Source organism: Artemia franciscana, chromosome 6 (genome assembly GCF_032884065.1).
Source record: "Artemia franciscana chromosome 6, ASM3288406v1, whole genome shotgun sequence".
NCBI classification, from domain to species: Eukaryota; Metazoa; Arthropoda; class Branchiopoda; order Anostraca; family Artemiidae; genus Artemia; species Artemia franciscana.
The window spans coordinates 10612411-10639726 of NC_088868.1; the positions used below are offsets into that span (position 1 = coordinate 10612411).

At 35.9% G+C, this 27316-nt stretch overlaps 1 protein-coding gene and 1 long non-coding RNA gene across 2 annotated transcripts in view; one reads left to right on the plus strand and one right to left on the minus strand.

Moving 5' to 3' along the window:
• Positions 1–27316, plus strand: part of LOC136028436 (zinc finger protein 420-like) — a 44470-nt gene that overhangs the window by 7117 nt on the left and 10037 nt on the right. Inside the window, exons 2-5 of the mRNA XM_065706279.1 lie at positions 1974–2118; positions 3098–3265; positions 12041–13151; positions 17021–17079. Of these exons, the coding sequence (XP_065562351.1) occupies positions 2076–2118; positions 3098–3265; positions 12041–13151; positions 17021–17079 (1381 nt within the window). The 5' untranslated portion in view covers positions 1974–2075. The remainder of the gene's footprint in view (positions 1–1973; positions 2119–3097; positions 3266–12040; positions 13152–17020; positions 17080–27316) is intronic.
• The window catches only part of LOC136028030 (uncharacterized), a 64997-nt gene that overhangs the window by 3601 nt on the left and 34080 nt on the right, over positions 1–27316 (minus strand). The gene's annotated exons all lie outside the window — the stretch shown is intronic.

Below are 27316 nucleotides of genomic sequence, written 5' to 3' on the forward strand. Positions count from 1 at the left end.
TCTTAAAAAGTTTTACTGTTTTAAAAAGCAGAGTTGAGAGAAAGTGTCAAACTTTAGCGTAAAGAGCGGGGCGTTGAGGAGGGAGCAGCCCCTTTCATATACAAAGTAATTTCTGTTTGTTTTAAGTTTTGATGTTGCTCCTTACTTTCAGTTAAAAAAACTTGTTTTTTTTATTTAATTCTTAAAATAAATCAAATATTTTAACTAATTTTATTCATGGGAAAGCTCAGAAGTCTCGAATCATAGCAGAAATATCTGGAATTGCTCATTTGATGCTGCTCACTCTGGTCATTGGACCTGTTTGCTGACCTGTTTCTTCATTTGTCTCATATAAAGTGATTGTTGGTGGTTTTGAGTTGATGGTGTTGTGGTTTCTTTGCTTTTCAGTGACTTTTCACTAATTTTTGATGATAGTTTTTTTGCTAGAGGTAACACTAATGTCTTCAGTGACACTGGCATTTCTGCTATTTAAACAGTTCACAAGTTGAAGCTCTGCCTACACTGTGGGATCAGGGGAGGGAAAAGTCCCGTGCTTTCTGTTTTTTACACCATACAATAGTTAAAGATTTCAGAATTGTCACTTAGATATGATCTGAATAGTTATATACAGCCAGACTTCCCCAAAGACTTGGTTGGGGTTGTTAGTATAGCTGAAAAGACAGTCAGAAATGCATAAAATCAGTATGGGTTTATTCACTGAGGAAAAATATCAAGACTCTTAAATCTGAGGAAGTAGAGGAGCTCTAACTCTCTCATTGACTCAACAATTAGTCATATTTCCCTTTTGTACTCAGTATAGATGGGTGGTGGCCAAAATGGGGATGGAAGTCCTTTGATCAGAAAGCTAAAAGCTTGTGTGCTCTAATTAAGTGCTTAAATGTAAATGGAGGGTATTCAGCTCCCTTTTCATGTTGCTGTTATGTGCTGGTTACTCCATTAACCTCTTGTAGTCTTTAATTATTTTCTTAGAATAGCCCTTTCACTCTGAATAATCAAAAGGTCAGAAAAATATATCCCAAAGGAGAATAGGACAATCAAGTCTCTAGAAAAAGGTTTCAGAAATTGCAACTGTGTTTTTCTCACAGATACACTATAGCTGTAAAGATGGAGATGAAAAATACTACTATGCCATTACCTGATTGTTTTTTACGGAGTAATATTAAGATAAGAATTTAATTCATTTCCCCTCAATCATATCCCTCCCCCCCACTAGCTACCTTATTTAAAAAAAAATTCAGCTGGAGCGTATACCAAATATGCTATTTTTTAAACGGGAACTTGGTAAAGGTCAAGCAAAATCTGAACCTGGCGCAGCAATGAGCTATGTTGTAGTTTGATGGAGAATTTAGCCTAGTCCTCCTTGCCCTCTTTTTAACGTAAATTAGGCGTGTTGTATATTGTTTTTTTTTAAGTGGTACCAGAGTTTTTGACATAGTATGTGAATGGGCTCTGACCCAGCCCTCCCAACGTCAAGACCCACTATCAATCAGATATATAAGCATGTTTTTTCCTTGGCATCAGGCGAAATTTGTCATTGCAAAATAAATCTACAATGATCCAAGTTTTTTCGTCACCGGTTTTCCTTACATCCATTCTTCATTGTGTCTTGGTTTCAAAAATTGTTCCTTCTACACCTTTCCAATTCATTTTGTTCTTGGATGAGCATATTTTTTAATGAACTTCATCTTTTGTTTTGTAGATTTCGGTACACATCAACATATACACTTTTTATTGAAGATGTTTTGTAATTTATTTAGGTTTGCTATTATAATATAAATAAAACTGAATATTTCTGCAAATTAGGCCTAAAATCTGACAATAACATGTAGTTTTCTTGAATCCAGAGGTATTGCAGTTCTTGGTAATGAATGATATTCAAAGTATTTTCAATTACAATCTTTTTTTTTTCATTTGAAATGTTGTAAATGATTTTTAAAGTTTTGCCAACAAGTAAAGATTTCTTGCTTTTAAAGGTAGGTGGCCCGAATGTCTCTAAGTGTCTGAAGAATTGGATGACCAGGAAGAGTAAATTCAATCAAGAAAGCCAGTTGTGAATTTGACTTGATTGATGAATAATGGACCAAACTAACCTCTCTTATCATACAGTTGTTAAGGAAGGTAATTGATTCGTTACAATTATAAAAAGATAATACTTATCCATATATCTTATTCTTGATTGAAAAATACTCAAGGAAGCTAGAGGACGTTTTTTAGCAGTTGGTATTAGTGTTACTATTATTGTTTCTGTACAAGTTATTTTTTTCCTTTGGTGTGTTTAAAGAGGGGATAGGGAAAACTGTCCGCTGTAGTTTAATTTCCGTTTCATGATTATAAATAGTATAATATATACTTCGCCTTTATTTATCTTTTATTCATCCACAGCTTGCGTATGCTTGCCTGGTGGGGAATTTTTGTCTTTTACTGATAGTCGTTATTATGAATATTCTCTTCCCAAGTATATGGTTAGAATCTATGGCAAGACCTATGGTGGGAATGTCTTTAGCTCTATTCTTTTTGATCTTTTTTCTTTCTTTTTTGGGGAGAGAAAACCCTCTTGAAGAGAATGGATCATTATATTTTATGACATTTGAAAATTAATAATAGAAGTTGACCTGTTAGTAAATGAGTCAGATTTGTCTATTAATACATAATTGAAGAAACTAAAGGCCCTTTTGTCTAAATAAAAATCAGATAATTTCGCCTGAAAGTATAGTAACTGATGTAACTCTATTCATTGTTACTGTGTAAAAAGTACAAGATTGTTGAAATTATCTGGAAGGACAGTTCTTTTACGCTTGTTATTATGGCAAACTTTTGATTGTTATTAATTTTTTAATGTTTCTAAGGTAATTTAGTTTTTTTAAAGATATTTAAAAAATTTTTTAGATCATTTGATTTTTTTTTAATAGTTGAAGATTTGATTTTTATTTAATTTCTTTTAAATATATTTGTTTCTTTTAAGTATCTTTTGATTTTAGCTTCTTTCTTCATCTCAAAGTGCAATATAAAAGTTGTGTTAGATGCTAAACTATTGTAAAAGGAGCCCCCTTGGTTTCTTGTGAGGATTCTTATGTGATTTTACTTGTAATATTTCCAGAACCTGAAGACAGATCAGGTGATAGCATGAATACTCTCGGATGGAAGCCTTCTATTTTAGTGACTGATCAGGTAGACCATACTTTTTATGTTTCTCAAGATATTACTGCAAAAATCGAGCCTGAATCTGATCCTGTCAAACCTGAGTTAGATACAAGCATTGTTAAAGGTATGTTTTCAAACATATCAAGCTTTACTGTGTCCATTTGCGTATCCAAACTGGGATAATTATCCCTAGGCATTTCGAAAGAAATGAAAGATTCCTTGAACTTTCTTTCATGTTTACTTTCATGTCCCTCTCTTATTTAGAAAGAAATATTTACTGTAAAATTCGGAATCAGGAGGATAGGACATAAAATGTTGTCTTCTAATTGTGTCTTTTAACAAAAAATCACTATAGCTATTAACCTCATGCTCTTGCCTTCTCTCTCTTACAACAGCTGAATTGGGTAAATAAATTTTTCTTTGGTATTTTCTCTATTGCTTATATTAATAGAAATGTATTCACTGCATAAGAAGTTGGAAATACCCATAGCTAAATAAAATGTAACTATGCAATATATTTTTTGCAATAAAATGGAGATCAGCAATAAAAAAATATCATTCTAGTCGGTATGGTTGAGCCAATTCAATATTTTTGAAGACACAAAAGTCATAAAAACTTTTAAGATTTATTTAAAAATCTTTTATTTAAAAGATTTAAATAAATCTTATATTAAAGATTAAATTATATTACAAATATTAATTTTTTAATAATAAATTTACAAATATTACAATTTATATTAAAGATATAAGATTTATCTTATATTTAAATTAAATAAAAAAAAACTAATTTTTTTAGCTGAAAGTAAGGAGCGACATTAAAACTTAAAACGAAGAGAAATTACTCCGTATATGTAATGGGTTGTCCCCTCCGCAATCCCTCGCTCTTTACGCTAAAGCTTTTAATTGTTTTAAAAAGTAGAATTGTGGCAAAGAGTCAAACTTCAGCGTAAAGAGCGAGGGATTGCGGAGGGGACAACCCATTTCATATACGGAGTAATTTCTGTTCGTTTTAAGTTTTAATGTCGCTCCTTAATTTTTAATGAACGTTTTTATTAGTAAAAAAAATACACGTAACTTAAGAATTAACTTACGTAACAAACTTTCATAACCTTATATTTTTATTATGTATACGAGGGGGGTTTGTACCCTCGTTAATACCTCGCTCTTTACACTAAATCGTAAGTTTTGTCCCAATTCTTTAAGAATGACCCCTGAATCAGAAAGGCCGTAGAATAAATAGTTGAAATTACTAAAAATACTTTAGCATAAAGAGCAAGGTATTTATCTCCTCCTAAATACCTCGCTCTTTATGCTAAAGTATTTTTAGAACCCCTCATATGCGTAATTATCTCTGTTCGTTTTAAGTTTCAATGCTACTTCTTCCTTTCATTTGAAAAAACGTTTTCATGTTTATTTTTCATTGTTTTCTTATAGTAATGCTAGAGAACCCTGCGCCCTTTTCAGTGAATTTTTCTTCCCCCATGACAGATTCCTCCAAGAAAAGATCCTCCAACATAGCCCCCTCTCCTCAGCCCCACCCCCAAACAAAATAAAACCCCCCTGAAAACGTCTGTACACTTCCCAATAACCATTACTATATGTAAACACTGGTCAAAGTTTGTAACTTGCAGCCCCTCCCCCAGGGATTGGTGGGGGAGTAAGTCATCCCCAAGGACATAGTTACTATGGTTTTCGACTATGCTGAACAAAATGGCTATCTCAAAATTTTGATCCGTTGACTTTGGGAAAAAAAATGAGCGTGGGAGGGGGCCTAGATGCCCTCCAATTTTTTTGGCACTTAAAAAGGGCACTAGAACTTTTCATTTCCGTTAGAATGAGCCCTCTTGCGACATTCTAGGACCACTTGGTCGATACGATGACCCCTGGGGAAAAGAAAAAAAAACAAAACAAACAAATAAACACGCACCCGTGATTTGTCTTCTGGCAAAAAATACAAAATTCCACATTTTTGTAGATAGGAGCTTGAAACTTCTATAGTAGGGTTCTCTGATACGCTGAATCTGATGGTGTCATTTTCGTTAAGATCCTACGACTTTTAGGGGGTGTTTCTCCCTATTTTCTTAAATAAGGCAAATTTTCTCAGGCTCGTAACTTTTGATGGGTAAGACTAAACTTGATGAAACTTATATATTTAAAATCAGCATTAAAATGCAATTCTTTTGATGTAGCTATTGATATCAAAATTCAATTTTTTAGAGTTTTGGTTACTATTGAGCCAGGTCGCTCCTTACTACAGTTCGTTACCACGAACTGTTTGATAAATTAAATGATTTAAAAGATTTAAATCATTTATTTAAAAATCTAAAGATTTATTTATTAAAACTTATTTTAAGATTTATGTTTTGATTGCAGATTTTGCAACTTTAAACGGTTTGAATTTCGCCTCTGCTGCGAATTTGAAATAATAGAGAACATTGACTGTTGTTAAGTCTTGACTTTTTTTTTGATGTTGTGTAAAACTAGAATTTAAAATTTCTTCTGAATATTGTGCATGATTTTTTTTTTTTTTTTTTTTTTTTGTGTTAATGAGACCTGTGAAATTTCGAAATTCTTTCAAAGGAAAGAATTTCGGAGGATTTTCAGGTTGCAGCCGTCTCCTGGATAGTTTTACTCTTGGTTTGTAGATATGTTTTGGATTTTTTTTTTTCAAGTGCCTGTTTTTCCCAATAATCTATTCAGGAAATGGGATATTTAGTAAAACAACCATTTTCCAAACAATTCTACTCTTTTTGACTAAGAATAGGAAAATGAAAGAAAAACAACAGAAGGAGCCCAATTTTTGATATTTATATATTTAATATTTTAAGAATTTAAGATTTTATATGTTTTGCAATAATATTATGTACGTTTTATTGTCGGCTAGTGCTATTATGATTGAATAAGCGATAATTTGAGTTAGTTTATTTAATTTTTGATAGTTTTCACTTGTCAGTAAAGATCTTTTTAGTATTTATTGACAGTTTTATACCGCTTTAGAAATTTTTTTTTACGCAATTGGTCTTGAAGAAATCAGAAATATTGAATCTTATGAGAAATCAGTAAGCTTGTTGTCACGGACATGTTTTGAATGGAACGTTTACTTTTTCGCCCTTAGTTTTTCTCCCAACTGGATGAGTTTAATGTTTGAAGCTCAGGTATCTTCAGTCTACTGCCCTTTCCTATCAGAAAGCTAAAATTTAGAATCTATTAATAGATATCTTCCGTATGAAATAAATCTAGGTAATTTTGTCTGAGATCTTGTGAAAATAAGTCTCAACATGCTAAATTATTGTTAAAATATATCTATTGACTTTAATATTTCTAGCAAAAACTGAAAGAAACTATTAATAAGCCAGTTTTTGTTTAGCTTTTTAAAAGAGCCTTGCTCATAAGGTCCAAGAAATTAATTAGCGCTAAAAGCTTCACATTCCAAGTTAGAGAATCACAATTTCTTTTCTTGTAAATTTGTTATATACGATGGAAGTGGAATTAAATGTCAAAATATATTGCTGGTAAAAGGTGATATTTACATACTATATAGTAATAATAATAATATTATATAAAATATTATATTGCTGGTAATATAATATGAAGGTAAAGATAACTTTAAAGGTAATATTTATTTCGACTTTTTTTTTAGTCTGGAGACTGTCATTGTTGATAGTCTCCCACTTTATGTCTATGTTCGAAAAATGTTTTGAGTATTGAAAATGAATTTCCACTGTTAACGTTTACCCAAACAGCCAAGACTTCAAACTAGAAAAAGACTAGAAAAAGACTTCAAACTAGAACAAGACTTCTCGAGTTTGATTTCTTAATGAAATGTCCAATCATAGTTCAAATTTATCAGTAGACTGGAAGTTTCATAAGGGAGACAAACTATTATAGCGTAGAGTATGCAAAAAAAATTACTTGTTGATCTGGAATTCTAAACACCTTAGAAATCAAGCTAGGAAAAACTATTTGATTCCAAGATATGGGAAAAGTTTTGACTTTTGCTTCTTTTTTGACTAGACGCCACTCAATTCATCCTAGGGACAAATTTTTCAATAGTAAGTAATACGAAGTAAGGTAATACGAATAAAATACGAATACGAAATAAAGTAATACGAATACGAAATAGAGTAATACGAATAAAATGCGAATACGAAATAAAATAATACGAATAAAATACGAATACGAAATAAAGTAATACGAAGTAATACAAAATAAAGCTTTATTGCTTTTACTGATGGATCTAAACACATAGGAGAAAAGGTTCCCTGAAATTGAACTTGTATAACTGAACCCTCTTGTAATTCAATCCCTATTTAACTGAACCCCCATTCACCTCAATCCTATACAACTCAACAGTCATTTTAATTAACTTCCACGCATCTGGATCCATTTAACTGACCTCGTTTTGTACTCTCTGTTTTACTGAATCCCCTTTTCACTGAACCCTGCTGTGCAATTCAACTTCTAACTAATTCAACCCCCATGATATGCAACCCTCATTTAACTCATCCTCATGCAAAAAAAAGAAACTTGGTAGGAAAAATAATCACAAGTTCTAGATACGTGATTGACATAACCAGAACGGATCCGCTCTTTTTGGGGGAGTTGGGGGGGGGGTGTTACTTCTGAAAAATTAGAAAAAAATGAGATATTTTAAACTTGCGAAGGAGTGATCGGATCTTAATGAAACCTCATATTTAGAAGGACCTCGTAACTCAGATCTCTTATTTTAAATCCCGACTGGATCCAGTGTCATTGGGGCGAGGACCGGAAATCTTGGAAAACGCTTAAAGCGGAGAGATCAGGATGAAACTTAGTGGGAAGAATAAGCACAAGTCCAAGATATTTGACGGAAATGACCGGACCGGGTCCGCTCTCTTTGGTGGAGTTGGGGGGAGTAATTCGATTTTTAACTTACGAACGGGAGATCAGATTTTAATGAAATTTAATCTTTAGAAGGATCTTGTGCTTTAAAACTCTAATTTTAAATCCTGACCAGATCCGGTGACCTTGGGGGGAGCTGGAGGGGGAACCGGAAATCTTGGAAAACGCTTAGAGTGGAGAGATCGGGATGAAACTTGCTGGGAAGAATAAGCACAAGTTATAGATACATGATTGACAATTGAGCGGATCCCTTCTCTTTAGGGGAGCTGGGGTTGTTAATTTGAAAAAAATTGAGGTATTTTAAGTTTAGAACGGGTGACCGGATCTGAATGAAATTTGATATTTAGGAGGAACTCATGCCTCAGAGCCCTTATTTCTCCCGGAGGGGGGAACCGGAAATCTTGGAAAACGCTTACAAAACGTCGTAGATACGTGATTGACGAAACCGAACTGGATCCGCTCTCTTTGGGGGAGTTAGGGGATGGGGTTCAGTGCTTTGGCGAGTTTGGTGCTTCTGGACGTGCTAGGACAATGAAAATGTAGGCGTATCAGGGAGCTGCACAAATTGATTTGATAAAGTCGTTTTCCCCGATTCGATCATCTGGGGGGCTGAAGGGAGAGGAATAATTAGAAAAATTGAGGTATTTTTAACTTACGAGTGGGTGATGTTATTCATTGGTTTATTCTTGTGTAAATGTTTTTTTTTGTGCTATTTAAATGCCAAACTTTATTTCTTTTCTCTCCTCTAACAACAACTATCCTTGTGTCTTACTTATTTAAAGCTAGCGAAAATCATCATGTCCAGGGCCGGAACACACTTGAATCTCATAAGTAGTTAAAATCTAAGACAAAGAAAATCAGGACTCATACTTGCCACAAATTTAAATATATGTTTAAGAAAATTTAACCGTTAATGCTGATTCAGGAATGGCGGATATTATTCAAATTCTTGTTGATAGTAAAATTTAATTGTGGAAACAAATTGGAAAATCTTAGAAAGTGTTGAAGGCGCTCATAACTTCATATTCTGTCTATTTTCTTTCTCCACTGCTTAAAGAGCACTAGAACATCTTAGGGAGCTGCTTAAAATCGTCTTAAAGCTAATACATCCATGTGGATTTTAATACTTTTGTTATCACAAGACCATCGTCTTAAAGCTAATACATCCATTTGGATTTTAATACTTTTGTTATCACAAGACCATCGTAAAATGTCGGTCTACCTCTAAAGGTCTACCTCTAAAATCTCTATGGAAGTTTAAAATAAAACATAGTTCGAAAAACTACGCAGTTAAAATTATTGCACTGGCACTAAATATTTTTATAGCTTTTTATAGTTTACATAATAACTTTTTTTATAGTTTACATAATAACTTTAGTGATTGTGAACGAACTTGAAAAAAAATTTCAAGCTTTTTCGTGTCTTACATTTCTTATACTTATAAGAAAAGAAATTTGGTAGCGATGTTTTTGTAACAACAATTTAAACTAAGCTTCAAGTTTAGTTTTCTTTTTTAAGGTTCTTGAATTGTTGCAATCCATTGTTAAAATTAAATAAAAAAACAAGTTTTTTCAACTGAAAGTAAGGAGCCACATTAAAACTTAAAACGAACAGAAATTACTCCGTATATGAAAGGGGCTGCTTCCTCATCAACGCCCCGCTCTTTACGCTAAGGTTTGACTCTTTCTCTCAACTCTTCTTTTTAAGACATTAAAAACTTTAGTCTAAAGTGCAAGGCGTTGATGAGGAAGCAGCCCCTTTCATATACGAAGTAATTACTGTCCGTTTTAATTTTAATGTCGCTCCTTACTTTTAGTTAAAAAACTTGTTTTTTTTTTAATTTAATTTCTGAAAGTTTTTGAATCAATGCATGTTTTAATTTTGGCTCTCCGCAGAAGAATAATTAAAACGAAATTTACTTATTTTTTTTTTGGCTAAATGGGTTTCTCATAATTTCGATCGAATGATTTTGAGAAAAAAGAGCGAGAGAGGAAGCCTAGTTGCCCTCTGATTTTCGGTTAATTAAAAAGGCAACTAGAACTTTTAATCTTTTACTAATCTTTTTATTAGTAAAAGATATACGTAACTTATAAATTAGCTTACGTAAAGAACTTTTGTAATCTCATGTTTTTATTACATATATGAGGGGGTTCGCCCCCTCGTCAGTACCTCTCTCTTTACACTAAAGCTCAAGTTTTGTCCCAATTCATTAAGAATGACACCTGAATCACAAAAGTCGTAGAATAAATAGTTGAAATTACTAAAAATACTTTAGCATAAAGATCGAGGTATTAGGAGGAGGTGAGCCCCTCATATGGGTAATAATTTCTGTTCGTAATTTTTTTATTGTTTTTTTTTAAGTAATGCTAGTAAATACTGCGCTCCCTTCATGAAAATTTTCTTCCCCCATGAAAAATTCTTCGATGGAAAGTTCTACCAACATATCCCCCTCTTCTCAACCCCTTCCCCCAACCAAAAAATCCTCCTGAAAACGCCTGTACACTTCCCAATAACCATTACTATATGTAAGCACTGGTCAAAGTTTATAACTTGTAGCCCCTCCCATGGGGACTGTGGGGGAGTAAGTCGTCCCCAAAGACATAGTTATGAGGTTTTTCGTCTACGCTGAATTAAATGGCTATCTCGGAATTTTGATCCGTTGACTTTGGAAAAATAATTAGCGTGTGAGGGGGCCTAGGTGCCCTCCAGTTTTTTGGTCACTTAAAAAGGGCACTAGAAATTTTCATTTCCGTTAGAATGAGCCCTCTCGCAACATTCTAGGACAACTGGGTCGATACGATCACCCCTGGGAAAAAAACAAAAACAGACAAACAAATAAACACGCGTCCATGATCTGCCGTCTAGCAAAAAATACAAAATTCCACATTTTTGTAGATAGGAGCTTCTAAAGTAGGGTTCTCTGATATGCTAAATCTGATGGTGTGACTTTCGTTTAGATTCTATGACTTTTAAGGTTTGTTTCCCCTATTTTCTGTAATAACGCAAATTTTCTCAGGCTCGTAACTTTTGATGGGTAAAACTAAACTTGATGAAACTTATATATTTAAAATTTTCCATTAAAATACGATTCTTTTGATGTAGCTATTGGTATCAAAATTCCATTTTTTAGAGTTTTGGTTACTATTGGTCGCTCCTTACTACAGTTAGTTACCACGAACTGTTTGATATATACAAATATTTTTGCAATTACCAGTTTTTGCTCTTTACGCGCCTTAATGTCTTTTCATACTGAAGTCTATATAAACTTCTCCTTACCTGAAAATCTTCAATTTTTCCAAGTGTGACGTCATTGCAACACTGATGTATATAAAAATGACGTCTCTCGCATAAATATTTTTTTCTAAAATTAAGACTCTGAACGAACTTTTGCAAACTTCTGACCCATCTAAATTGTTTGTTTAGGCCAGAATATACCAGGATTCTAATTTTCCTGCAAAAATATGGCGTCGTTTTCGAAAAAAAACACATATGTACATACATACTTACATCCACAAATATTGCTCGTTTAAAAACAGTATATTTTTGCGTGTAATCTCATTAAAACGAATCTTGAAATACCTCAAGTTTTAAAAATTGTTCTAGGCTCTAAAAAACTGATATCAGTAAGGGAAAACTATAAAAAGAATATTGTCAGATTATACGTTATGTTTTAGTAAAACAGTTCAAATAGGGATGAAACCTTTTAATTGACAGTGAAGAGATATAAAATTTTTTAACTGGATATTTCGAACACCTATATGTGTTCGAAATATCCAGTTAAAAAATTAATATGTGTTCTCTGCGAATTAAAAGGTTTCATCCCTGTTTTGAACTGTTTTACTTTCGCCATGGAAAGCCAGTGTGGTCTTCGAAGTTACCTACGTTATGTGTTAATTACTTGAGGCAGAGTCATGAAAATTTCTGGTCGCTGATTTTTAATTTGCTGTTGCAAATCAAGTTTCAATATATTGTTGATAAACAAATCTCAAAAGCAATAATTTAGTTTGACTTTTTTTAGACATCTCTGTCACATCTTTGGTTGAGAATGATCTACCCGACCATGTAAATGGAATATCTAGTATGCCTGGCTTAATCACTATATATCTAAAACAAGAAATAGATTCAGATTTTCAACATGAGGCATCAGATTTCAATCAAGTGCTACATGATATATCTGATTATAAAGGAAGTCATTCTGGAGAAAAGCCTTTTGAGTGTGATATTTGTATGAAAAAGTTCAGTCGAATTTCCTCCTTAACTACACACCAAAGAATTCACACTGGAGAAAAACCTTTCAAGTGTGACATATGTATGAAATTGTTTAGCACAAATTCTAACTTAACAAAACATCGACGGATTCACACCGGGGAGAAACCTTTCAAATGTCAAGTATGTGAAAAGTGCTTCATTTCTAGCCCTGAATTATCTAAGCATCAAAGAATCCATTCAGGTGAAAAACCTTACATGTGTGATATTTGTAGGAAAAAGTTCAGTAGTAGTTCTTGTCTGTCTAGACACAGAATAATTCACACTGGGGAAAAACCTTACAAGTGTGGAATATGCGAAAAGAGCTTTGCTTCTAGTGATAATTTGACACAACACCAAAGAAGTCATTCCAAGGGGAAACCTTTCAAGTGTGATATATGTTTGAAACAGTTCGGTCAAAGTTCTTATTTAACAATTCATCGACGGATTCACACCGGGGAGAAACCTTTCAAGTGTCAAGTATGTGAAAAGTGCTTCATTTCTAGCCCTGAATTATCTAAGCATCAAAGAATCCATTCAGGGGAAAAACCTTACCAGTGTGATATTTGTATGAAAAAGTTCAGTCGAATTTCCTCCTTAACTACACACCAAAGAATTCACACCGGAGAGAAACCTTTCAAGTGTGACATATGTATGAAATTGTTTAGCATAAATTCTAACTTAACAATACATCGAAGGATTCACACTGGGGAGAAACCTTTCAAGTGTCAAATATGTGAAAAGTGCTTCATTTCCAGCCCTGAATTATCTAAGCATCAAAGAACCCATTCAGGGGAAAAACCTTACAAATGTGATATATGTATGAAAAAGTTCAGCCAAAGGTCTTCTTTAACTGTTCACCAAAGAACTCACATTGAGGAAAAAAAACAATGATATTGTTTGGGTGAAATGTTAGCTTGGATGTGAAGGAATATTTTGATTGGCAAGTATGTGAAATAAGCTTTGCTTCTAGTCCAAATTTATCTAAACTCAAAAGAATTTATAGCCTACAGAGGTTAAACCTTTCCAAGGGTGATACATGTATGAGATTGTTCAAACAGCATTTTCTTATCTATACAGCAAAGAATTCCCACTGGAGAGCATATGAATATATGAAAAAACCTATATTGAAATCTGGATCTATATATAGAGAGATAGTTTATTTCGAGATTAAACCAAAAATAGGTATTTCACAGAAAAAAAAAAACAAGTACTCACTACAAAAAAAAGAGAAAAAAGAATACACTATCGAAAACAAAACATAAACACTAACTAAAAGTCAAGTATCTTCGTTCGGGATAAAATTCTGTTTATGATAGTCCGAATTCTATAATTTCTAATTATCAACAATAAAGAAAATAGCAAACTTATTTCATATTCACTTAATCCGAACTCCATTACTATACGTGCTCTACAATAAACAGGGCAATCAAATAGAAGATGACTAACTGTTTCCATTAGACTGCACAAGCACAATGGAGAGTCAGCTTTCCCAATCCTATTTAAAAAATGAAGCAATCTGCTATGCCCTGTAATAAGCTGTGTTAATCTGCGATTTGGGTGGAATGTTGATGCAGAGATAAGGTCATGTGCTTGAAGAATTTTTAAATTCATCAAACCATTTAACACGCAAAAACTCATTTAAAAATTTACGGTCTATATGAAAGGGCTGAGATGCACTAACGTCATAAAAAGAAGGACCCAACAAATTTGCAATAATTTGGTCGGTATAATAACTATGACGTGCCGAATAGCTCATTAAATTCAATGTAGGACTCAAAACCCTCGGCCAATTTTGAGGTCGACTTTTTTTCCGCATCTTAATATACTTCAAATTCCAATGCTCTGAAATCCATTGGAAGCACCCCTCTGAGAGTGGTACCATATGTGTTTGGGCTGTGTTAAAGGGTCTAGAAATTATGATCATAGAAGATATTTATGCCGACTGTAGCATTTGCTGAATGTTTTTTTGTTTTTTTTCAATGCAGAAATCCAAATAGGATATGTGACATTGGGGGGGGGGGGGGTTGGAGTGGGAACCGGAATTCTTGGAAAACGGGAAAATTGGGGTATTTTTATCTTGCGAATAGGTCATCATATCTTAATGAAATTTGATATTTAGAAGGAATTCATGTCTCAGAGCTCTTATTTCAAATCCCGACCAGATCTTTGACATTGGGGGGAGTTGGAGGGGGAAATCTTGGAAAACACTTAGACTGGAGGAAACTGGATGAAGCTTGGTGGACAGAATAGGCAAATGTCCTTGATACGCGATTGAAGGAACCGTACTGGATTCGCTTTCTTTGGGGGAGTTGGGGGCAGGGGTTCAGTGATTTGGCGAGTCAGGTGCTTCTGGACGTGCTAGGACGATAAAAATCGGTAGGTGTGTCAGGGACCTGCACAAATTGAAGATAATGTTGTTTTCTCAGATTTGAACCTCTGGGGTGCGAAGGGGAGAAGAAAAATTAGGTATTTATCACTTACGAGTGGATGATGGGATCTTAATGAATTTTGATATTTAGAAGGATATCGTGACTCAGAGGTCTTATTTTAAATCCTGACCGGCATTAAGCCTCTTATTTTCCTTTTAAATCAATCTATTGATTCATAGAATTTTGTTAGAGCTCATACCATATGATCTCTTGGCTCTTAGCTCTTCTTGCCTCGTCACAAGTGCCATATGAGCTCTTAGCTCTTGTTGTGTTAAGGCTGTTAAAACATCTACACCTTTATCTATTTCTTCAGCATCCGTAGTAGGGGAGGAATATAAACTATCTATTTCATTTAAAATAACCTTACTAAAAACATTCCAGTTAGTTTTTCTGTAATTGTATTGCGAGAGCAATTCTTTTTTTTTTTTATAGCACCCCTTTCAGCTTATTCCTAGAAAGTGGTAAGGGTCTAAACTGCGGCTTTTACGGAAAATTTGGACCTTAGGCTGGATTGATGAATATGTGCATTTTGGAAAGCATCGTAGAACTCTTGTCTGGGGCCAAAAATCTATTATTTCTACCCATTTCTGTTCATGATTTCAGCTGAGTTTATCATTCGGTTTTTGGCACTTGGGATTGCGGTAGAAAATCCTACGACAAAAAAGGCAACTTTTGAACTAAGACAGATAGATTTTTTTTTTCGGCGGCAGTCCATAGCTCTTGATGAGCTGATCAAGTATGACGTCCATTTTTTTGTAGAAAAATTCCTTCATGAAATATACCAGTTTGAAAGTTTCAAGGGGTTGACAACTTCAGTAGTAAGGTGCACACTGAAACCTAAAATGTTGGTGGAATCTTCCACCATAGTCATATCAGAGAACCACCATGTTTCAGGGAGCCATTATAAGGGGGATCGAACGAAAAAAAAACATTTTCTTTTTTTTCATAGCTTTTTAATGCAATCAAATTTGTTTTTAAGGTGCTATTTTCAGTCTGAATAAATTAACAACAATTTTTAATATGTTATGAGCTAAAAATGTTGTTGGCAAGCCAGCAAATAGAGACCTGTGTTAGGTTTGATGACAATTTTAGCAAAACAGCCATATATTCAGTTGGCTAACCATCTTAGTGTTACCATTCTAGAGTTGGCATATTTCCCAATGTTTGTGCTATTTTTTCTTATCACCAAAATAGCGTCAGTTTGGATTTCCGGATATAAATAAACCCTTAGGGGCTGGAAAAGCTAGTACCCTATTTGTGTCTGTTAGGGATTCAAAATCGATTGCACCCCTCTGGAACAGGGATAAGAGAAGAAAGGGGTTGATTTGTCCTTGTGATCAGATCTTCTATAAAAAAAAAAAAAAGTTTGGGTTTCAACAGAATGCGGTGAAAAAAGCATGTGCTGTTCTTGTAGTTACAATACGATTACTGAAGGGAAGAGGCCCTGTAAATTATTGTCGTCGTGACACTCACTAGTAAAATTTCTTCAACTCTAGAAAGAATCTGATTAGAGGTATAACAGTTCTAGTTTATTGTTTCAGGGAGCCATGATCCGTCTGGCCTTTGAGGGTAGGGGATAAAGGGTAAATAATTAATAGCCCTTGAGACTTTTACTAAAAATTGTATCTTACTGAGCTTGGTCAGGAGTAGAAAGTAACGTTGTAACCATTCAATTTTATCATCTAGGATAGGTTTGGCTCATTATGGGGACAATGAAGGCGTCACTAGATCTTTAGAATCACTTACACGAAAGGTGTATTTGGAAGGGAACCATTCTTGGCTATGGTCTTAATTTTATAGTTTGTAAACATTCCACCAGCGAAATATTACTTAATTTGGTACTTGATAATTAAACGAAATACACTCAAGAATTACGCTCTGTAAGATAAGTTGAATTTGCGAAGAACCGGTTTGCTGTCTTAGCTCTGGCTTAGTAAACAACTAAGATATAGGTATCTTTTAAGTAAGTGTTTAGTTGATATTTTGGTTAGTTTTTTTTTTAGTTTAGATTACGTATTTAATATAGTGCCTTCTAAGCGGCCCATTTTCCAAAATTCTTTGTCGTAGTTTCCTTAATTTTGTTAATAAAGTATTATTTTTTCATTATATTTGGAATATTTTCTTTTTTCTTTGGTATATTTCATTAGGATTAATGATTACTACTACTACTAATAACTCACTGCAGCACCAAGCCGCCTGAGGCCAACACAGCTACGCACGCTCCTCCTCCAACCTAATTTATTTAAAGCCTCCCTCTTTACACCCTCCCAGGAAGTTCCCATTTCCTTTAAATCTTTGTTTATTACATCTTCCTAACCCAGACAAGGACGAGCTGCTTTCCGTGTAGCCCCAGACGGTTGGTCAAAAAGGACAACCTTCGGTAATCTGTCATCCTTTATCCGTAGAACGTGGCCTAGCCATCTCAACCTTTCTTTCATTATAGCCCAAGAAAGCGGGATTGAACCACACTTTTCCTACAACCTACTGTTTGAAATACGGTCAGTCAGCCGGGTACCCAGAACAATCCGTAGGCAATTTCTCTGGAAAACATTTAGTAAATTTTCATCTGCTTTTCGGAGAGCCCATGTTTCGGAGCCATATTTGACCACTGTCATCTCTGTAGCTTCCAATATTCTAATCTTGGTTTGTAGACTTATCTTTCTATTCTTCCGAACTTTTTTTTAACTATGAAAAAACACCCTGAGCCTTAGCTATTCTACTTTTAACATCTTCACTGCTCTCACCATCTTTACTAATAATACTACCAAGGTAACTAAAGCTCCTAACCTGATCAATCTAAGTCCTGATCAATCAGCATAATCTAAGTCCAGGAGCGTTCTTCCTCCCCATTTGATTCCATGGTCTCCAATTGCCTTTCCTGTGCTCCTTGCTCCTAATTAAAGTCCATCAAAATGATCCATATAAAGGGGGATAGAACACAACTCTGCTTAACTCCTGATTTAATACAAAACCAGTTGCTAACCTCATTTCCTACCTTAACCGCAGCAGTATTATTCTCGTACATAGCACAAATCACTTTAATGTATTTTTCTGGTATACCATATAACGATAAGACCTTTGTTAACGCTCTTCTATCAGCAGAATCGAAAGCTTGCTCATAATCGATAAAACTGAGGACCAAAGGTGTTTGACAACGAAGGGACTTCTCAATTATCAACCTAAGAGTGAAAACATGGTCGACACATCCTCTACCTTTTCTAAAACCGCATTGTTCTTCCCTTAAAACTTTGTCTACAGCATGTCTCAGTCTAAAAAGTATCATATTACTCAGTAATTTGCTACCTACAGAGACCAGACTATTATCTCGATAATTACGACACTCACTCTTGTCACCTTTCTTATAGAGTGGTTTAAGTAAGGTTTTCCTAAAATCATTGGGTACTTCCCCTTTTTCAAAAATCATGTTCATAATCTTCAGTAGCTTATTCCTAACCTCAGAGCCACCATATTTAAGAAACTCATTAATCATTCTATCAGCACCTGGGGCCTTATTAATTTTTAATCCTTTTAGTACTGTCGCTAATTCTTCCTCACTAAACAAATCTTCCTTCACATCCAAGGTATCACAAACTTTTTCATTTTCATCTATATCTTTTCCTGCAACTGTATCTCAGTTTAGCACATTCTCAAAATGTTCCACCCATCTTTCTTTAACTTTTTCCTTATCACTAATTGTGGCCTCATTCCAATCTTTAACTGGGACTAGTCCGGATTGGCTTCTCCCTTTCAATTTATTAACATGCCAGTATAATATTTTACTATTATGCCATCTAGCCACATCTTCCAGATCCTCAGCAATCGCAAACCAGTTTTCAGTTTTCTCCGTCATTTTCACTTGGTTTGAGAAAATTGGCTTACCCCCCTTCCCCCAGGATTTTGACGGAATTACACCACCGGCTGGGGTATAGCTTTAGTGATCTACGAAAAATATAGTTCCAAACCATGACTGGCTGACTTCTATTCCCTTTTGAATCAAAACGCATCACAAGTTTAAAGAATAGGTGCATCGCATTTACAAAAATAGTGAATTTTCTGAAAAAAAATCATACAGAAGGGACAAAACCGCGGGACAAAATTTTTATATAGCCATTTTGTTCAATTTAGTAGAAAAGTCTGGAAATTATATCTTCAAAGATGACACCCCCCCCCCCCTACATACACACACAGCCCAGGACAAGGATTATAATTTATGCCCTGGGGCATATAAGATTTTTTATAGAAAGCGTGTACATACAAACATCGGAAGGGGCTCACAGGATTCGTGATCAAGAGCTCTAGTGCCCTTTTTAAGAGTCAAAGTGATCGGAGGGCAACTACCCCCTTCTCCCCCAAATACACACAATCTTGCTAATGAATCAGCCAATCGATGGGAGTCTGTGGATGACATGTCATTGCTCGAAAAGTGCAGAAGAAATATTAAGAGCAAGTAAATTGCTTGCAAGTGAAGCAGCCCAATCAAACTTGAAAGTGAACTCCCAAGAATCTCACGGAAAGACATTTAGTTTTCTTAAATTAAAGCCATCATTTATAACTTCAATACCTAATGAGATAATTGTAACAAAACTAAACTCTTAGGGGTCTCACTGACTAGCGATTTGAAATGGGATGCTTACATTTGCTCTATTATTTTATCCATCCACAGCTTCAGTATGTTTGCCCCGTGTGGTATTTTGGTCTTACAGTGGATCAGTCTGATAAACTAGAAATTAGCCGGAAGAGAGCCCTGAGAATTATTCACGGTCAGGGCAAAGTGCCTTACATTCTCCTCATCAAGAATTCCGCCTCCCTACCTTGGCAGCCCGACGTGTTACTCTTTGTACCAATTTCGGAAATAATCTGCGTTGCAAAGCAAGCTTTCAATGTATACTCCCAGCCCCGTTTATCCCGATCCAAAGCACAAAAACAATCTAAGTTTAAATCCTATTAATCAATTGAGCGGTTCAGAAAGAGCTTGTGCCAGCTTTTGTTAAAATCATAAATAAATGAAATGTGTAATGCATCACGTTAATGTGTAACATATGTTGTTAAGGAGGCTAACACTCAAAATGCCCAGAATTGGATAAATTTTAGGTTTCAGTACTTGTGGTGGGAATCAGGCGTTTCCACCTCGCCCGGCATCGATGATCTTAGAGACCTTCTTGGACCATGTTGATCGATCTTGTGCCAGCTGCTCTGCAAAGGTGAGCGACTGTGTTGACCATATGTGACCGAATTTTCTGAAACCCCCGATTGGTTCAAGGTCTGACTTGGCCAGGTTCCACCAGTTCTTCCTCTGTCCTCCTTGGCGTTTCTTCCAGTAGCTAATAGGCTCAACTAGAAGTATTTGGCGAGGCAGGTACTCTGGCGGTTTCCGTAATACATGGCCAACCATTTCAAACGGCGTTCTTTAATAGTGAACACAACATCTCTCTGAATATTGCACATTCGACGTATATTCACTTTGGAGATACGGTCACGTAGCTGTACTCTGAGAATTCTTCGTAGACAAGTATGCTCAAACACCTTAAGTGTATTCTCTTGTTGTAGTATTGCCGACCATGTTTTGCACCCGTAAAGGAGAACGGTGCGGACTAGTGCCATGTAAATTCATACTTTCGTTTGGACACTGATTTCACGGCGATTCCATAAGGGTTCCCGAAGGGAGGCAAATATTGTCTGCGCTTTCTGTATTCTCTGTTGGATATCAGCGTCGGAAGATCCGTCAGTACAAAGCTGGGATTCTAGGTATGTGAAACATTTGACTTTTTCCAGCTGAACTTGGTTGACAGTTAGTGGGAATGGTCTCGTTTTCTCTTTGCTGACTTTCAAGCCGATCAGGTCTGCCCAGGCCACAACGCTGTCAAGCATGTTTTGGGCTTCTACAAGGTCTGACAGGAGGCCAACATCATCCGCACAATCGAGGTCAGTCAGTGAGATATTCTGTCCAACCTGCGCTCCTGGATAAGACGAAAGAGCATTTTCAAGCACCCAATCGATGCAATAATTGAACAGAGTCGCAGAGAGGACACATCCTTTTTTACTCCGAACTCAACCAGAAATTCTTCGGTTTCTTCGCCATAGATTCTAACTTGGCTCACTGAAGCGTCATAGTATGCCTTCATAGTTCAGCGGCATTCCGTCATTCTCTAGGATCTTCCAAAGTTTCTGGCGAGTGACAGAGTCGAAGGCGGCAATGAAGTCCAGGAACATCAAGATCAGGGGTAGGTTGTACCTTTTAACTGCTGGATAATGAGGCGAAATGCGAAAATATTATCAGTACAGCCTCTACCTGGTCGAAAGCCGGCTTGATTTCCTCGAGTTCTTTCCTCCCTTGCCCCTTTGAAGCGGTTCAAGAGTATGATCCCGAATATTTTGACGGCAATGTCTATGAGACTTATTCCGCGGTAATTTTTGTATTCGGTTTTGTCTCCTTTCTTATAGAAAGGGAGGATGACTGATAAACTTATTTCATATTCACTTAATCCGAACTCCATTACTATACGTGCTCTACAATAAACAGGGCAATCAAATAGAAGATGACTAACTGTTTCCATTAGACTGCACAAGCACAATGGAGAGTCAGCTTTCCCAATCCTATTTAAAAAATGAAGCAATCTGCTATGCCCTGTAATAAGCTGTGTTAATCTGCGATTTGGGTGGAATGTTGATGCAGAGATAAGGTCATGTGCTTGAAGAATTTTTAAATTCATCAAACCATTTAGCACGCAAAAACTCATTTAAAAATTTACGGTCTATATGAAAGGGCTGAGATGCACTAACGTCATAAAAAGAAGGACCCAACAAATTTGCAATAATTTGGTCGGTATAATAACTATGACGTGCCGAATAGCTCATTAAATTCAATGTAGGACTCAAAACCCTCGGCCAATTTTGAGGTCGACTTTTTTCCGTATCTTAATATACTTCAAATTCCAATGCTCTGAAATCCATTGGAAGCACTCCTCTGAGAGCGGTACCATATGTGTTTGAGCTGTGTTAAAGGGTCTGGAAATTATGATCATAGAAGATATTTATGCCGACTGTAGCATTTGCTGAATGTTTTTTTTTGTTTTTTTTTTTGTTTTTTTTTTTCAATGCAGAAATCCAAATAGGATATGTGACATTGGGGGGGGGGGGGTTGGAGTGGGAACCGGAATTCTTGGAAAACGGGAAAATTGGGGTATTTTTATCTTGCGAATAGGTCATCAGATCTTAATGAAATTTGATATTTAGAAGGAATTCATGTCTCAGAGCTCTTATTTCAAATCCCGACCAGATCTTTGACATTGGGGGGAGTTGGAGGGGGAAATCTTGGAAAACACTTGGACTGGAGGAAACTGGATGAAGCTTGGTGGATAGAATAGGCAAATGTCCTTGATACGCGATTGACGGAACCGTACTGGATTCGCTTTCTTTGGGGGAGTTGGGGGCAGGGGTTCAGTGATTTGGCGAGTCAGGTGCTTCTGGACGTGCTAGGACGATAAAAATCGGTAGGTGTGTCAGGGACCTGCACAAATTGACGATAATGTTGTTTTCTCAGATTTGAACCTCTGGGGTGCGAAGGGGAGAAGAAAAATTAGGTATTTATAACTTACGAGTGGATGATGGGATCTTAATGAATTTTGATATTTAGAAGGATATCGTGACTCAGAGCTCTTATTTTAAATCCTGACCGGCATTAAGCCTCTTATTTTCCTTTTAAATCAATCTATTGATTCATAGAATTTTGTTAGAGCTCATACCATATGATCTCTTGGCTCTTAGCTCTTCTTGCCTCGTCACAAGTGCCATATGAGCTCTTAGCTCTTGTTGTGTTAAGGCTGTTAAAACATCTACACCTTTATCTATTGCTTCAGCATCCGTAGTAGGGGGGGAATATAAACTATCTATTTCATTTAAAATAACCTTACTAAGAACATTCCAGTTAGTTTTTCTGTAATTGTATTGCGAGAGCAATTCTTTTTTTTTTGTTTTTTTATAGCACCCCTTTCAGCTTATTCCTAGAAAGTGGCAAGGGTCTAAACTGCGGCTTTTACGGAAAATTTGGACCTTAGGCTGGATTGATGAATATGTGCATTTTGGAAAGCATCGTAGAACTCTTGTCTGGGGCCAAAAATCTATTATTTCTACCCATTTCTGTTCATGATTTCAGCTGAGTTTATCATTCGGTTTTTGGCACTTGGGATTGCGGTAGAAAATCCTACGACAAAAAAGGCAACTTTTGAACTAAGACAGATAGATTTTTTTTTCGGCGGCAGTCCATAGCTCTTGATGAGCTGATCAAGTATGACGTCCATTTTTTTGTAGAAAAATTCCTTCATGAGATATACCAGTTTGAAAGTTTCAAGGGGTTGACAACTTCAGTAGTAAGGTGCACACTGAAACCTAAAATGTTGGTGGAATCTTCCACCATAGTCATATCAGAGAACCGCCATGTTTCAGGGAGCCATTATAAGGGGGATCGAACGAAAAAAAACATTTTCTTTTTTTTCATAGCTTTTTAATGCAATCAAATTTGTTTTTTAAGGTGCTATTTTCAGTCTGAATAAATTAACAACAATTTTTAATATGTTATGAGCTAAAAATGTTGTTGGCAAGCCAGCAAATAGAGACCTGTGCTAGGTTTGATGACAATTTTAGCAAAACAGCCATATATTCAGTTGGCTAACCATCTTAGTGTTACATTCTAGAGTTGGCATATTTCCCAATGTTTGTGCTACTTTTTCTTATCACCAAAATAGCGTCAGTTTGGATTTCCGGATATAAATAAACCCTTAGGAGCTGGAAAAGCTAGTACCCTATTTGTGTCTGTTAGGGATTCAAAATCGATTGCACCCCTCTGGAACAGGGATAAGAGAAGAAAGGGGTTGATTTGTCCTTGTGATCAGATCTTCTATAAAAAAAAAGTTTGGGTTTCAACAGAATGCGGTGGAAAAAGCATGTGCTGTTCTTGTAGTTACAATACGATTACTGAAGGGAAGAGGCCCTGTAAATTATTGTCGTCGTGACACTCACTAGTAAAATTTCTTCAACTCTAGAAAGAATCTGATTAGAGGTATAACAGTTCTAGTTTATTGTTTCAGGGAGCCATGATCCGTCTGGCCTTTGAGGGTAGGGGATAAAGGGTAAATAATTAATAGCCCTTGAGACTTTTGCTAAAAATTGTATCTTACTGAGCTTGGTCAGGAGTAGAAAGTAACGTTGTAACCATTCAATTTTATCATCTAGGATAAGTTTGGCTCATTATGGGGACAATGAAGGCGTCACTAGATCTTTAGAATCACTTACACGAAAGGTGTATTTGGAAGGGAACCATTCTTGGCTATGGTCTTAATTTTATAGTTTGTAAACATTCCACCAGCGAAATATTACTTAATTTGGTGCTTGATAATTAAACGAAATACACTCAAGAATTACGCTCTGTAAGATAAGTTGAATTTGCGAAGAACCGGTTTGCTGTCTTAGCTCTGGCTTAGTAAACAACTAAGATATAGGTATCTTTTAAGTAAGTGTTTAGTTGATATTTTGGTTAGTTTTTTTTTTTAGTTTAGATTACGTATTTAATATAGTGCCTTCTAAGCGGCCCATTTTCCAAAATTCTTTGTCGTAGTTTCCTTAATTTTGTTAATAAAGTATTATTTTTTCATTATATTTGGAATATTTTCTTTTTTCTTTGGTATATTTCATTAGGATTAATGATTAGTACTACTACTAATAACTCACTGCAGCACCAAGCCGCCTGAGGCCAACACAGCTACGCACGCTCCTCCTCCAACCTAATTTATTTAAAGCCTCCCTCTTTACACCCTCCCAGGAAGTTCCCATTTCCTTTAAATCTTTATTTATTACATCTTCCCAACCCAGACAAGGACGACCCGCTTTCCGTGTAGCCCCAGACGGTTGGCAAAAAGGACAACCTTCGGTAATCTGTCATCCTTTATCCGTAGAACGTGGCCTAGCCATCTCAACCTTTCTTTCATTATAGCCCCAGAAAGCGGGATTGAACCACACTTTTCCTACAACCTACTGTTTGAAATACGGTCAGTCAGCCGGGTACCCAGAACAATCCGTAGGCAATTTCTCTGGAAAACATTTAGTAAATTTTCATCTGCTTTTCGGAGAGCCCATGTTTCGGAGCCATATTTGACCACTGTCATCACTGTAGCTTCCAATATTCTAATCTTGGTTTGTAGACTTATCTTTCTATTCTTCCGAACTTTTTTTTAACTATGAAAAAACACCCTGAGCCTTAGCTATTCTACTTTTAACATCTTCACTGCTCTCACCATCTTTACTAATAATACTACCAAGGTAACTGAAGCTCCTAACCTGATCAATCTAAGTCCTGATCAATCAGCATAATCTAAGTCCAGGAGCGTTCTTCCTCCCCATTTGATTCCATGGTCTCCAATTACCTTTCCTGTGCTCCTTGCTCCTAATTAAAGTCCATCAAAATGATCCATATAAAGGTGGATAGAACACAACTCTGCTTAACTCCTGATTTAATACAAAACCAGTTGCTAACCTCATTTCCTACTTTAACCGCAGCAGTATTATTCTCGTACATAGCACAAATCACTTTAATGTATTTTTCTGGTATACCATATAACGATAAGACCTTTGTTAACGCTCTTCTATCAACAGAATCGAAAGCTTGCTCATAATCGATAAAACTGAGGACCAAAGGTGTTTGACAACGAAGGGACTTCTCAATTATTAACCTAAGAGTGAAAACATGGTCGACACATCCTCTACCTTTTCTAAAACCGCATTGTTCTTCCCTTAAAACTTTGTCTACAGCATGTCTCAGTCTAAAAAGTATCATATTACTCAGTAATTTGCTACCTACAGAGACCAGACTATTATCTCGATAATTACGACACTCACTCTTGTCACCTTTCTTATAGAGTGGTTTAAGTAAGGTTTTCCTAAAATCATTGGGTACTTCCCCTTTTTCAAAAATCATGTTCATAATCTTCAGTAGCTTATTCCTAACCTCAGAGCCACCATATTTAAGAAACTCATTAATCATTCTATCAGCACCTGGGGCCTTATTAATTTTTAATCCTTTTAGTACTGTCGCTAATTCTTCCTCACTAAACAAATCTTCCTTCACATCCAAGGTATCACAAACTTTTTCATTTTCATCTATATCTTTTCCTGCAACTGTATCTCAGTTTAGCACATTCTCAAAATGTTCCACCCATCTTTCTTTAACTTTTTCCTTATCACTAATTGTGGCCTCATTCCAATCTTTAACTGGGACTAGTCCGGATTGGCTTCTCCCTTTCAATTTATTAACATGCCAGTATAATATTTTACTATTATGCCGTCTAGCCGCATCTTCCAGATCCTCAGCAATCGCAAACCAGTTTTCAGTTTTCTCCGTCATTTTCACTTGGTTTGGGAAAATTGGCTTAACCCCCTTCCCCCAGGATTTTGACGGAATTACACCACCGGCTGGGGTATAGCTTTAGTGATCTACGAAAAATATAGTTCCAAACCATGACTGGCTGACTTCTATTCCCTTTTGAATCAAAACGCATCACAAGTTTAAAAAATAGGTGCATCGCATTTACAAAAATAGTGAATTTTCTGAAAAAAATCATACAGAATGGACAAAACCGCGGGACAAAATTTTTATATAGCCATTTTGTTCAACTTAGTAGAAAAGTCTGGAAATTATATCTTCAAAGATGACACCCCCCCCCCCCTACATACACACACAGCCCAGGACAAGGATTATAATTTATGCCCTGGGGCATATAAGATTTTTTATAGAAAGCGTGTACATACAAACATCGGAAGGGGCTCACAGGATTCGTGATCAAGAGCTCTAGTGCCCTTTTTAAGAGTCAAAGTGATCGGAGGGCAACTACCCCCTTCTCCCCCAAATACACACAATCTTGCTAATGAATCAGCCAATCGATGGGAGTCTGTGGATGACATGTCATTGCTCGAAAAGTGCAGAAGAAATATTAAGAGCAAGTGAATTGCTTGCAAGTGAAGCAGCCCAATCAAACTTGAAAGTGAACTCCCAAGAATCTCACAGAAAGACATTTAGTTTTCTTAAATTAAAGCCATCATTTATAACTTCAATACCTAATGAGATAATTGTAACAAAACTAAACTCTTAGGGGTCACACTGACTAGCGATTTGAAATGGGAGGCTTACATTTGCTCTATTATTTTATCCATCCACAGCTTCAGTATGTTTGCCCCGTGTGGTATTTTGGTCTTACAGTGGATCAGTCTGATAAACTAGAAATTAGCCAGAAGAGAGCTCTGAGAATTATTCACGGTCAGGGCAAAGTGCCTTACATTCTCCTCATCAAGAATTCCGCCTCCCTACCTTGGCAGCCCGACGTGTTACTCTTTGTACCAATTTCGGAAATAATCTGCGTTGTAAAGCAAGCTTTCAATGTATACTCCCAGCCCCGTTTATCCTGATCCAAAGCACAAAAACAATCTAAGTTTTAAATCCTATTAATCAATTGAGTGGTTCAGAAAGAGCTTGTGCCAGCTTTTGTTAAAATCATAAATAAATGAAATGTGTAATGCATCACGTTAATGTGTAACATATGTTGTTAAGGAGGCTAACACTCAAAATGCCCAGA